Source organism: Ostrea edulis, chromosome 6 (assembly GCF_947568905.1).
Source record: "Ostrea edulis chromosome 6, xbOstEdul1.1, whole genome shotgun sequence".
Classification (NCBI taxonomy): domain Eukaryota; kingdom Metazoa; phylum Mollusca; class Bivalvia; order Ostreida; family Ostreidae; genus Ostrea; species Ostrea edulis.
In genome coordinates, this window is record NC_079169.1 from 20,565,544 (window position 1) to 20,578,735 (window position 13,192).

Below are 13,192 nucleotides of genomic sequence, written 5' to 3' on the forward strand. Positions count from 1 at the left end.
ATTAAATTTAATCGTGATGATACTTGTACTTGTACAACAGTTAAATCCAATCATAAAACATGTACTTAAACAACAACAAAAATAATCCATGCTACACTCAACAAAAAAAAGGAAAGATAACTCATGCTACAGCCAAGTAAAAACAAAAAGACAATACCTGCCTGTCTCATGAAAATTTGAACAATTTTTTTGCTGGAGAAACTATTAATATTTCAGGCCTTGCGTATATATGATATTTAAGTATCTCATATTTAAGTGCATCTTTATCTCATATTTTTAAAGCTGTATGACCCGATGTTCATGTATTATTTTTGTACATAATTACTTTAAAGCAGATTAATTACGTTATAAAGTTATTAACTTTCCCTTAATTACATGCTTGAAAACATCTGCATGTAAAAGAAAACAGTGTGGATATTATTTAGAAAGTAAATATAGTGGGTACATATATAAATCATCCCATAATAGACGTCTATAAATAGACCCATGCGCGTCAGGGGAATCCCAACATGATATATAACTCATATGCAACTGTCTAGTTTTAAGGCTGAAAGAGCGTAAAACAACGAATTACTAAGAGGTATTTGATATTTTTATTTCTATTAAACTTATGGTACGGTACTGTTATAACAAAATACACAGCTTTACACAGATAAGACCACCGATGATCTGAAAGTTTGAACTGGTCACGTGACTGTCACTTGAAATGTCAGAGTGACGCGGTTATTTGTAAACATCGATTTAAAATCAAATAATTTGGGTTAAAACAGGTGAAATAATTCATGATATGTCATACAGCCTCATAACTACAAACGTGCGATGATTTAATAGCGTTTTTAAGATGTGGGAAAAAATATTGTAATTCGGACCATACAGCTTTAAAGTGTATCGTATTTAAATATCTGGTATTGAAGTGTGGTGTGTACTGTGGGCAGGATTTTGACATCATAATAAAGGGGAGATATTGTTCTACAAAATTTCACCATTTTAATCCACAGAGGACAGTTAGCTGTATTATCCAATAAAATACGTATTGAAAAATTGTAAATGATGTCGCTTATCTTTCATGGGTAAATAAAGAATTATCATGATTGTCGTGTAGACCTGTAGTACTATAGAATATTATTAGAAATATTTCGTTTTTAGGATGAATTGCAGTGAATTTCAATACAGTAGAACCCTCCTAATATGATAAACAAAAACAGGTCACACTGAACATAGTATGTTTACTTTCTCTTGTACATTATGTACATGTAGGTGTGTGGATTTTCTGTTGAACTTATGAAATAAAATGTTTACCATGATGTATTCTCATGACATTGAAACAAAACAAAAAGTAACTGTTCAGTTAATCAGCATACACCAAGGAAAAAAAACTACAGCATACACCAAAAGAAAATAAGCTTAATTCTTTGTGATAGTATCTGTTTATTGAACAAGATAATGACAGTCTTTGAGGTTCAGGTAGCTTTGTGATTCAATGAATTGGAGGGTTAATTTACAAACCCCATCCCCTTACTTTAACATACTTTGATGAAATGGTCAAGTACTGCAGGCCACATTGCCTATACAAGAAGAAATTAAGGGTTTCACACCTCGAAGGACAGTAAATTAGATGTGTGATAAAATAATGGACTTGACCACATACTCCAGGTAGCTTTGTATCTCTGTACAGTACTGATTGTTTCTGTGCCCCTTCAGTGGAAATTTGAAGCTCTGCTAGCCACTAGTTTATAAAAATAACAAACTAAGTGCTTCATACCTCTGATGACAGCAATTGCAGGTATGAAGAAAGAAATGGGCAGGATTTTGACATCATAATAAAGGAGTTTTGCATCTTTGGCGCATCATAATAATGAGGTCAATTTACATGGATTATTAAGTAATGGTTTTAAAACATCATATAAACCAAATAATCATATTAAACCAGGGTCTTATTAAGAAGGTCCTAAAGTATTGCAAGACTCTTAGATGAAATGTCACTTTAAAAACAAGGTATCTAATAGTTTATGAGAATTGGTCGTTCGTAGTGGTCATCCACTCCAGGTGTAGTGGTCATCCACTCCAGGTGTAAACTTTCACTCCCTGCTCTTCGCTGGTAATGTCTTTTGACGTCTGAGAGGTCACGGAGCTCCGATCTTGTCGGGATAATTTTGGTGGCGGGGGTACAGGGGCATTTTCTTCATTTGATATGAAGAAGTTGACAGGAGGGGGATGATTGATGATGGTGGATCTGTTATACACCAGACCGCGTGATTGTCGACACACATGAAAGACGACGAAAGCTACTGCCACAAGGATTATAAATACAGACACAGAGATTGTCAAGGCGATGAACTGGCTGTTTGTAGAGGAAGCTGACGATGTCTGCTCGTCTGACATGCTGTCGGGTCCGAGTGGTTTCCGTGACGGTTTAAAGGTTGCTATGTTGACAGTGATATGTTTATTAGACGGAGACGTCGTGGTTGGAACAAAGTCGGAATTTTCCATTTGGTAGATTGGTCGACCTTGAAGTTCTCTAGGCGTGTAGCAGACGATTTTATCAGGCTCCGGAAACTGACTGGATCCAAGTTTAATCCATTGTCCGAACCAGACAAGTCTCTGATCACAGTGGAAGTTGTTGTCAGAGATATTCAGAGTTTCTATACGAGGTAGACTTCCCATGATTTGAGAGGCGAGGGTGGTGATGTTGTTAGACATGAGATTCAGTTCAGACAGGTATCCCAGACTTCTCTGCATTTCTTTGGACTCCAGCAGGTATTTGGCTACACTAGGACTGTTTCTTAGATTTAGAGACTGTAAATCTAACAGTGGTTGTAGAAAATTTCCTTGAATGGAATTTGGTGTGCTGGTTATTCCTGACATGGACAATGTTTGAAGGGTTTTTAGATTATCAAACACACTTTCAGAAATCTTTTCAATATGTATTTTGTTTATGTTTAAATGAGACAGGTTTGGCACATTGTAAAACAATCTTGAACTTAGATTTTGAATGAGGTTTTCTCCTATACTTAGCTTGGTAAGCAGAGGAATATTTCTGAAAACATTCTGTGTGATATTGGAAATCAGATTCCTCTGAAGGAACAACTCCTCAAGCTGAGAATTTTGTGGAAAGGAATCAGTTTCCATGTGATTAATCATGTTACTTTGAATGTTGAGATGGTGAACTGTGGAGGAGATTTGGGGAATCTCTGTTAGGTAGTTGTTTTGGAGTTCTAATTTGCTTAATTTGTCCAGCTGTGAAAAAGCTCCTTCCTCTACCTCCGAGATCTTATTATCACTGAGTGTGAGAAGAACCACATTGAGATGAAGTTCTTCCTTGCCAATTCGTGTCAGGTTGTTTTCACTAGCGTCAATAAATTGAACTGATCGAGGTAACCCTGAGGGGAAGGTTGAAAGTTGACATTTCTTGATACCAAGCAGTGACAAGTTTGAGTCCGAGGATAAAACTCCATCTAAACTACGCAGCGGATTGTTTCCAAGGTCCAGCATTATCATCGACGTCAGGGATGTAAATGTATCCATGGCAATGGAAACAATGTCATTATGGCCTAATTTTAGGTTCCGAAGTTTAGGTAAATTCACGAAAGCTTTGGCAGTTAGTTGTGTTAGCCGATTTCTCGATAAATCTAACATTTCCAGAGATCGTAAGTCTGAGATTGCCCCATCAATTGTTTCAAGAAGGTTTTCATTTAGAAGTAGAGTTTTTAGATTCCTCATTTGAAAAAACGTTTTTTTTGGGAGACTCTTTAAGGAGTTTTTAGAAATTACCAGTTTTTCCAAGTTGTTCATCGCCACAAAGGTTTCAGGTTTGATATCATGAAGAGCATTACTATGTAATTCCAGATTTCTCAGATTCCTCAAAGGTAAAGTGATTTTAGCATCCAAAGTACTCACTTGATTAAAGTTCATTTTGAGAGTTCGGGCAGTTTCTGGTATTTCTGTAGGAATTTCTAATAGCTGATTTCTGGAACAGTCAATTTCGTCGTCATAGCAATGACAGTCAGTGGGACATTTTTTTCCATCCGTAAAGAAACACAATAGTCCAAAAATCACAAAATATTTTGTTACAGCCATACCAGAAAGAAAATCCAAGCGTATCAAATGCACACGTAATTGTTGACTGCAAATTAACATATTTTTTTAATGTGTTTAGACGGAGTAACTGTTCTCAAATTAGACCCTAATGACCAAAAAAAAAAGTCCGAGAGGTACTAGTAAAACACAAGTGCCACGTACCTCATTAAATTTGAAGTATTTCAGTAGTGCTTAATGTAGAGGCATTCAGGAAACGCATTTGTCATGTTTCAATGGTGTGATTGCTTAAGTGCCTATAGTATTTTCTCTGGCCATTTCTGGTTTCTTTGTCATTTGAAAACAATGAAGTTTTCAATGAGAAGCTGTGTGAAGAGGATGTGAAGAGAAGGAGGGGTTGATTGTGGAGAGAAAGACTTTTTGTTTTCAGAATGTAATCTTGATCTCCACTCAGAAAAGCAATTCAGTTTAGCAAATCAGTATATAAAAATTTTCTTTGTGTATATATGGCAAATGAAGATTATTAAAATCAAGTTATCCAAAAGAAAGCAACCAATCAAAAGGATTTTTTAGTTTGACTAGTTCTCATGTCAGGTGGATAGGAAATGACTGGCACTGAGACCTGACTTCCTGTTTGTAATCCCGCGTTGCACCACGTGAGTCTTCAGCCCTCACCAGTGCTCTCCTCTGAATGCAGTATTCTTAGTACCTAACCATCAAATCTTCAAAGCATCCTGTTTTTTTTTACCCCCTTATCTGAAGTCAGATCAAATGTTATTTGGTTAATTGGTGTAAAAAGATTTTTTTTCACAGGAAGTAACTTCTCTCATTTAATTTATCAACTGTTTCAGTCAGGAAGTTGGCTTTGTAAGAACATTTCAGGCTTGAATCTAACGTCTTTGAGTACCAAATCATTGCCATCTGTGTTTATAGTGCATAATATTTCTTCAACATTGATCACATGCAGATCCTTCTTCATAATTATAATTAGATTTTTCATGTTTTGAATATTCAAAATAAAATTGATATAAAGTCTTCTTGCTCAAATGTATTGATTTTTATAATTTTGCATCTTTCCTAAGGTGCTCTATTTCCTGTGCAATATTGTTGTGAACTGTCCAGGTGATCTGTGGACAGGGGCATTGTCATCTTGTTCGTGAGGAAATTACCATAAATTATTTTGTAATATTTTGATGCTATTTTTGCGAATTAATATGACAGTACTGGTCGATGTCCCGGCACCTTCTTGATACATACCCACACATCTCCAGGTCGTAACGGTTTGCTCTTAGATGGCGTGCACACACGCCAGATATACACAGTTATTATTACCAATTTCTACCTGACACTTGTCACTAACTATCTCGTTCTGGACCCACTGCTTACCAACTGTTCAGTTGATTTATACCCAGAAACTAAATTTTTCCTGTTACACACTCTGATGACATCTTTTTAGGTCACCTGAATTCATTCAGGTGACCTATTGCTATCTGTTTTTGTCCGGCGTCGTGCGTTAACATTTAACATTTTCAGCTTCTTCTCAGAAACCCCATAACCAATTTCAACCAATTTTGGCATATAGCATCTGTGGGTGGAGGGGAACAAAAATTGTGAAATTCGTGGTCCCTGGGGCCTGAGGGGTGGGGCAAAAACCATCAAAATGAGTGTAATTTTAAAAAATCTTCTTCTTTACTCCTGGACATGAAGAAGCCAAACTGTGGGCATAATTATAATGAGCGTTGAGCCCTCTACCAAAATTGTGAAATTCATGGCCCCTGGGGCAGGGGTTCTTGTGTTAGGGTGGGGCTCTATTGGTCATATAGTGAAAATGTAGAAATTCTTTGAAAATCTTCTTCTCTGTCTCTGGGTATTAAGTAGACAAACTAATAGCATGGTAATGATGAGCAAGGATGCCTCTTTATACCCCCCGCAACAAGTTGTGGGGGGGGTATACTGGAATCGGGTTGTCTGTCCGTCTGTAGACGCAATGGTTTCCGGGCTCTAAAGCATTATCCTTTCCACCTACCGTCACCATATCATATATATGGACTACCCATGAGATGAAGATGTTCCCTATTGATTTTGGGGTCAAAAGGTCAAAGGTCAAGCACACTGGACATCGAAGTAGCAATATGGTTTCCGGGCTCTAAAGTGTAATCCTTTCCACCTACAGTCACCATATCATACATATGGACTACCCATGGGATGAAGATGTTCCCTATCGATTTTGGGGTCAAAAGGTCAAAGGTCAAGCGCACTGGACATCGAAGTAGCAATATGGTTTCCGGGCTCTAGAGCGTTATCCTTTCCACCTACAGTCACCATATCAAACATATGGACTACCCATGGGATGAAGATGTTCCCTATCGATTTTGGGGTCAAAAGGTCAAAGGTCACACGCAATGGACATTGAAGTAGCAATATGGTTTCCGGGCTCTAAAGCGTTTTCCTTTCCACCTACAGTCACCATATCATATATATGGACTACCCATGGGATGAAGATGATCCCTATCGATTTTAAAGTCAAAGGTCACGCGCACTGGACATTGAAGTAGCAATATGGTTTCCGGGCTCTAAAGCGTTATCCTTCCCACCTACAGTCACCATATCATACATATGGACTACCCATGGGATGAAGATGTTCCCTATCGATTTTGGGGTCAAAAGGTCAAAGGTCACACGCACTGGACATCGAAGTAGCAATATGGTTCGGTTTGTCATGCCATTTGTTTTTTACACTCAGAAAAGAGGTAGTTTATACCTATTACCAACACCCTTTGGGAGATTGGGGTAAGCGGGGGGTATTCTTAGTGAGCATTGCTCACAGTACCTCTTGTTGTCCTTGGAAGTTATGCTTTGGTAAGCCTCTATGACTTTCTTTCCTAAGGAACTAGAATTTCCTCTGATTTGTTAGGGAACACGTTTCCGAGCTTCGTCAATGATATCTAATGACAATAAACAATAACCATAAATACTGAAGTCATCAGAATGTTGTGATGTATTTTCGTATTCCCGAGTCTGACATGTTTTCTTTTAAAAGTGTGATTCAAAAGTAACTGTGACAAATCAACAACTAGAAGCTTTGCTTTTGTAACAAATACTTAATATGTCCAATGACAGTACATGTATATGCTTAGTTGAGGCTAAAGTATTGTTTACTGTCAATAAATCAAAAGAATAATTGTGAGGGTTTTTTTTTTAATCTCAGTTAAGAAATTTTGTGCAATTTTATTTTTGATTTCAGGACCCCCAGCAGAGCCTACAGCTGATTTGATAGAGGAAGATTTGGAGGGTGAAGAAAGTAAGTCAACAATATATAGATGTTACATTTAATACTGTAAAATAACACACACTGTCATATACTGTAAAATATCACACACTGTCATATACTGTAAAATATCACACACTGTCATATTTAATACTGTAAAATATCACACACTGTTACAATTAATACTGTAAAATATCACACACTGTCATATACTGTAAAATAACACACACTGTCATATACTGTAAAATATCACACACTGTCATATTTAATACTGTAAAATATCACACACTGTTACATTTAATACTGTAAAATATCACACACTGTCATATACTGTAAAATATCACACACTGTCATATTTAATACTGTAAAATATCACACACTGTCACATTTAATACTGTAAAATATCACACTGTCATTTAATACTGTAAAATATCACACACTGTTATATACTGTAAAATATCACACACTGTCATATTTAATACTGTAAAATATCACACACTGTTACAATTAATACTGTAAAATATCACACACTGTCATATACTGTAAAATAACACACACTGTCATATACTGTAAAATATCACACACTGTCATATTTAATACTGTAAAATATCACACACTGTTACATTTAATACTGTAAAATATCACACACTGTCATATACTGTAAAATATCACACACTGTCATATACTGTAAAATATCACTGTCATATTTAATACTGTAAAATATCACACACTGTCACATTTAATACTGTAAAATATCACACTGTCATTTAATACTGTAAAATATCACACACTGTTATATACTGTAAAATATCACACACTGTCATATACTGTAAAATATCACACACTGTCATATACTGTAAAATATCACACACTGTTATCTACTGTAAAATATCACTATCATTTAATACTGTAAAATATCACACACTGTCACATTTAATACTGTAAAATATCACACACTGTCATATACTGTAAAATATCACACACTGTCATATACTGTAAAATATCACACACTGTCACATTTAATACAGTAAAATATCACACACTGTTACATTTAATACTGTTAAATATCACACAGTCATATACTGTAAAATATCACACACTGTTATATACTGTAAAATATCACTGTCATTTAATACTGTAAAATATCACACACTGTCACATTTAATACTGTAAAATATCACACACTGTCATTTAATACTGTAAAATATCACACTGTCATATTTAATACTGTAAAATATCACACACTGTCATATTTAACACTGTAAAATATCACACACTGTCATATACTGTAAAATATCACACACTGTCACATTTAATACAGTAAAATATCACACACTGTCATTTAATACTGTAAAATATCACACTGTCATATTTAATACTGTAAAATATCACACACTGTCATATACTGTAAAATAACACACACTGTCATATACTGTAAAATATCACACACTGTCATATACTGTAAAATATCACACTGTTACATTTAATACTGTGAAATATCACACTCATATTTAACACTGTAAAATATCACACACTGTCATATACTGTAAAATAACACACACTGTCATATACTGTAAAATATCACACTGTTACATTTAATACTGTGAAATATCACACTCATATTTAACACTGTAAAATATCACACACTGTCATATACTGTAAAATAACACACACTGTCATATACTGTAAAATAACACACACTGTCATATACTGTAAAATATCACACTGTTACATTTAATACTGTGAAATATCACACTCATATTTAACACTGTAAAATATCACACACTGTCAATTAATACTGTAAAATATCACACAGTTATATGCTGTAGAATATCACACACTGTCATATTTAACACTGTAAAATATCACACACTGTCATAATTAAAACTGTAAAATATCACACACTGTCAAATTTTAATAATACTGTGTTACATTTAATGCTAAAAATATCACACACTGTTACGTTTAACACTTTAAAATATCACACACTGTTATATTTAATACTGTAAAATATTACACACTGTTACATTTGATACTGTAAAATATTACACACTGTCATATTTAACACTGTAAAATATCACACACTGTTATATTTAATAATATTGTATAATATCACACACTGTTACATTTAATACTGTAAAATATTACACACAGTTACATTTGATATTGTATAATATCACACACTGTTATATTTAATACTGTAAAATATCACACACTGTTACATTTAATGCTAAAAATATTACACACAGTTACATTTGATACTGTAGAATATTACACAGTTACATTTAATACTAAAAATATCACACACTGTCATATTTGACACTGAAAAATATCACGCACTGTTACATTTAGTATTTGACACTGTAAAATATCACACACTGTTACATTTAGTATTTGATACTGTAAGATATCACACACTGTTACATTTAGTATTTGATACTGTAAGATATCACACATAAAACTTCACTTTGGTTAAGACCTGTGCAATCTTGTTCAGACAGCTCTTTTTGTGATCGGATAATCGTAATGACATATTAAAAAGTTTTGTTAACTATTTTCATTTGAATGACAACTTCCTGACGGGATCTTGAATGGTTTTTTTTGTTGTTGTTTAGTTGAAGAAGAAGAAATGACTGCAGTAGAGTGTTCGGAGCAGGAATTCAATTTCAAAGAGTTTGTAGCAAAGTAAGCTAGTGTTCATTCGTTGAGACAGTACCTTATCTTCATCAAGTTTTGTGGACATCTATAAAGCCATTGCTTCATTCTTAGTTAACATCATGGAGAGTCAATCAATGCTTACTTTTTTCAGTCACTGATGAATTGATTTAGTGGTCTGGTACAATCACAAAGTCAATGAGCTTTGTTATTTAACAACAGGATGAAAACATGGTACATGTATTTATTTTGGGAGTTTGCTGAACAGACAAGCTGAACTTTCAATTACTGAACAGACAAACTGGACTTTCATTTACTAAACAGACAAGCTGAACTTTCAGTTACTAAACAGACAAGCTGAACTTTCAGTTACTGAACAGACAAGCTGAACTTTCAGTTACTAAACAGACAAGCTGAACTTTCAGTTACTAAACAGACAAGCTGAACTTTCAGTTACTAAGCAGACAAGCTGAACTTTCAGTTACTAAACAGACAAGCTGAACTTTCAGTTACTAAACAGACAAGCTGAACTCTCAGTTACTAAACAGACAAGGTGAACTTTCAGTTACTAAACATGCAAGCTGAACTTTCATTTACTACAAAGATCAGCTGAATCTTCATTTACAAAACAGACAAGCTGAACTCTCAGTTACTAAACAGACAAGCTGAACTCTCAGTTACTAAACAGACAATCTGAACTTTCAGTTACTAAACAGACAAGCTGAACTTTCAATTACTAAACAGACAAGCTGAACTCTCAGTTACTAAGCAGACAAGCTGAACTTTCAGTTACTAAACAGACAAGCTGAACTTTCAGTTACTAAACAGACAAGCTGAACTTTCAGTTACTAAACAGATCAGTTACTAAACAGACAAGCTGAACTTTCAGTTACTAAACATACAAGCTGAACTTTCAGTTACTAAACAGACAAGCTAAACTTTCAGTTACTAAACAGACAAGCTGAACTTTCATTTACTAAACAGACAAGCTGAACTTTCAGTTACTAAACAGACAAGCTGAACTTTCAGTTACTAAACAGACAAGCTGAACTTTCAGTTACTAAACAGACAAGCTGAACTTTCAGTTACTAAACAAACAAGCTGAACTTTCAGTTACTAAACAGACAAGCTGAACTTTCAGTTACTAAACAGACAAGCTGAACTTTCATTTACTACAAAGATCTGCTGAACTTTCAGTTACTAAACATACAAGCTGAACTTTCAGTTACTAAACAGACAAGCTGAACTTTCATTTACTAAACAGACAAACTGAATTTTCAGTTACTGAACAGACAAACTGAACTTTCAGTATGATTGTAGAACATTTTATTCACATTGATATACATGTATTTCTAAAAAGTACTTTATCAACTTTCTAGCAATTTACAATGTGATAGGCAATTTACAGGATTGAAGATACATGAAGGCAAAGGACATTAAAATCTGACTACAGCTCTTTCTTTACAGATTTGGTAAGGCAGAGATCCTTAAATCCTATGTCCTGCTACTGACTGACTTTCAGAAGAATTCTGTCCACACAAATCACTGTGTGGTCAAGATGCTTCACCGCCTTGGGGTGGACATGGGCTTTGTGGGAATGCTGTTCCAGGCATCACTGTTCAGGGTGTTCCAGAAAATCCTGCTGTCTCCGCTAGCAAAAACGAAGAGATACCAGGTGATAGAGTACCCAAGCTTAACGGAAATCTCTAGGCAATCTGAAAGTGGAAAATATATGTGTTTATTGATTTTGTTAAACTAATAGTCAGCACTTGCATTTCAGAAATTATTTTTATAGATGAAGACAATAGAATTGATATACTACGAAAAGAACAGGGGAAACAATGATTTCTTTTTTTTCTTTTTTTTAAAGGAAATCGCTAAGTTTGCTACTTTTGTTGTGAGGCATTTTGTGGAAGTTGCTGAGAAAAATAAGAAAGTGTTCATGGAGCTGCTGTTTTGGAAAAGTCACCGAGAAGCTTCAGAGATTCAGGATGGTTATGGGTCTTATCAAGGGTAATCATGTTAAAGATGTAAAATGGGTCTTATCAAGGGTAATCATGTTAAAGATGTAAAATGGGTCTTATCAAGGGTAATCATGTTAAAGATGTAAAATGGGTCTTATCAAGGGTAATCATGTTAAAGATATAAAATGGGTCTTATCAAGGGTAATCATGTTAAAGATGTAAAATGGGTCTTATCAAGGGTAATCATGTTAAAGATATAAAAGGGTTTACACACATAGAGTAACACCAATACCTTATGATGAGTGAGGACAGAATTAGACCTCATGGTACGATTTAAGGATTCTAGCAGTTTTTAAGTGAGTGGGAAGTTCGAGATGTAACCTTCTCTTTCTGTATAGTTGCATATGATTTTTGGTGACAAACAGGCTTGGCCCCTTTGGTTTATCGGAGAGTGTTGCAACATTAGGCCAAGTAAAATTAATTAGTAGATTATCATTCCCGCCCGCCCCTCGAAAATCGCCCTGCCCCGATTTTTTTTATTTTTCAAAATTACGATTTACGGATATTTTTATGTCCAGTCCGGTATCGTAAACATACTTTGTTTCACTTTGCCTTTTAGAAACCCAAATACACATGTAATTATGATTTATAAAGCCTTTTCTCAATGAGAGAAGGCATTTTCGATGTCAAGAATACCATGGCAAAAAATAAAAAATAAAATCCTTCCACCCGCCCCATTTTTTTGTGAAGTTTGAATGATAATCTACTAATTAATTTTACTTGGCCATACAATGAGGAATGATGAAGTGACAGAAATTGTGTTTGTAAAATGTAAATAATACCTTAGATGAGGTATTGTCACAGGACTTCAGTAATAATACCTTAAATGAGGTATTGTCACAGGACTTCAGTATTTATTCCTGTTGTCAAAATACGCACAGCTTATATTGATGTCCGTTATTTGTTGAAAAGACAGGTCGGACTCAGAATTTTTACAGACACATGCTGATATTATGCCCTGTCATGACTCCTATGACTAGCATTGGGAATTTTAAGGTTTACGTGACAGATAACTTGCATCATGTCACAAAACTTTAAAAAGTCTCATTGCATACAGTCATCGGACGGAAATACTTTTACTGATGTCAGAATTATGACATTTGTTTGATTTAAAGAAGACATCAAAATAGTGACATTTGTCTGGTCTAAAGGACGACATCGAAATAGTGACATTTGTCTGGTCTAAAGGACGACATCGAAATAGTGACAT

General features: G+C 34.8%; 2 protein-coding genes across 2 annotated transcripts in view; one reads left to right on the plus strand and one right to left on the minus strand.

Moving 5' to 3' along the window:
• Nucleotides 1-13,192, plus strand: part of LOC125683665 (protein timeless homolog) — a 59,518-nt gene that overhangs the window by 25,253 nt on the left and 21,073 nt on the right. Inside the window, exons 20-23 of the mRNA XM_056142434.1 lie at nucleotides 7,280-7,336; nucleotides 9,919-9,988; nucleotides 11,426-11,633; nucleotides 11,829-11,971. Of these exons, the coding sequence (XP_055998409.1) occupies nucleotides 7,280-7,336; nucleotides 9,919-9,988; nucleotides 11,426-11,633; nucleotides 11,829-11,971 (478 nt within the window). The remainder of the gene's footprint in view (nucleotides 1-7,279; nucleotides 7,337-9,918; nucleotides 9,989-11,425; nucleotides 11,634-11,828; nucleotides 11,972-13,192) is intronic.
• Nucleotides 1,409-4,250, minus strand: LOC125683666 (slit homolog 1 protein-like). Its single transcript, XM_048925092.2, has one exon. The coding sequence runs from the start codon at nucleotides 4,135-4,137 to the stop codon at nucleotides 2,056-2,058; it is 2,082 nt and encodes a 693-aa protein (XP_048781049.2). The 5' UTR covers nucleotides 4,138-4,250; the 3' UTR covers nucleotides 1,409-2,055.

What these genes read in the sequence shown, in the direction of transcription:
- LOC125683666 (XM_048925092.2), bottom strand. Translation starts at nt 4,137, where the DNA reads ATGTTAATTTGCAGTCAACAATTACGTGTGCATTTGATACGCTTGGAT.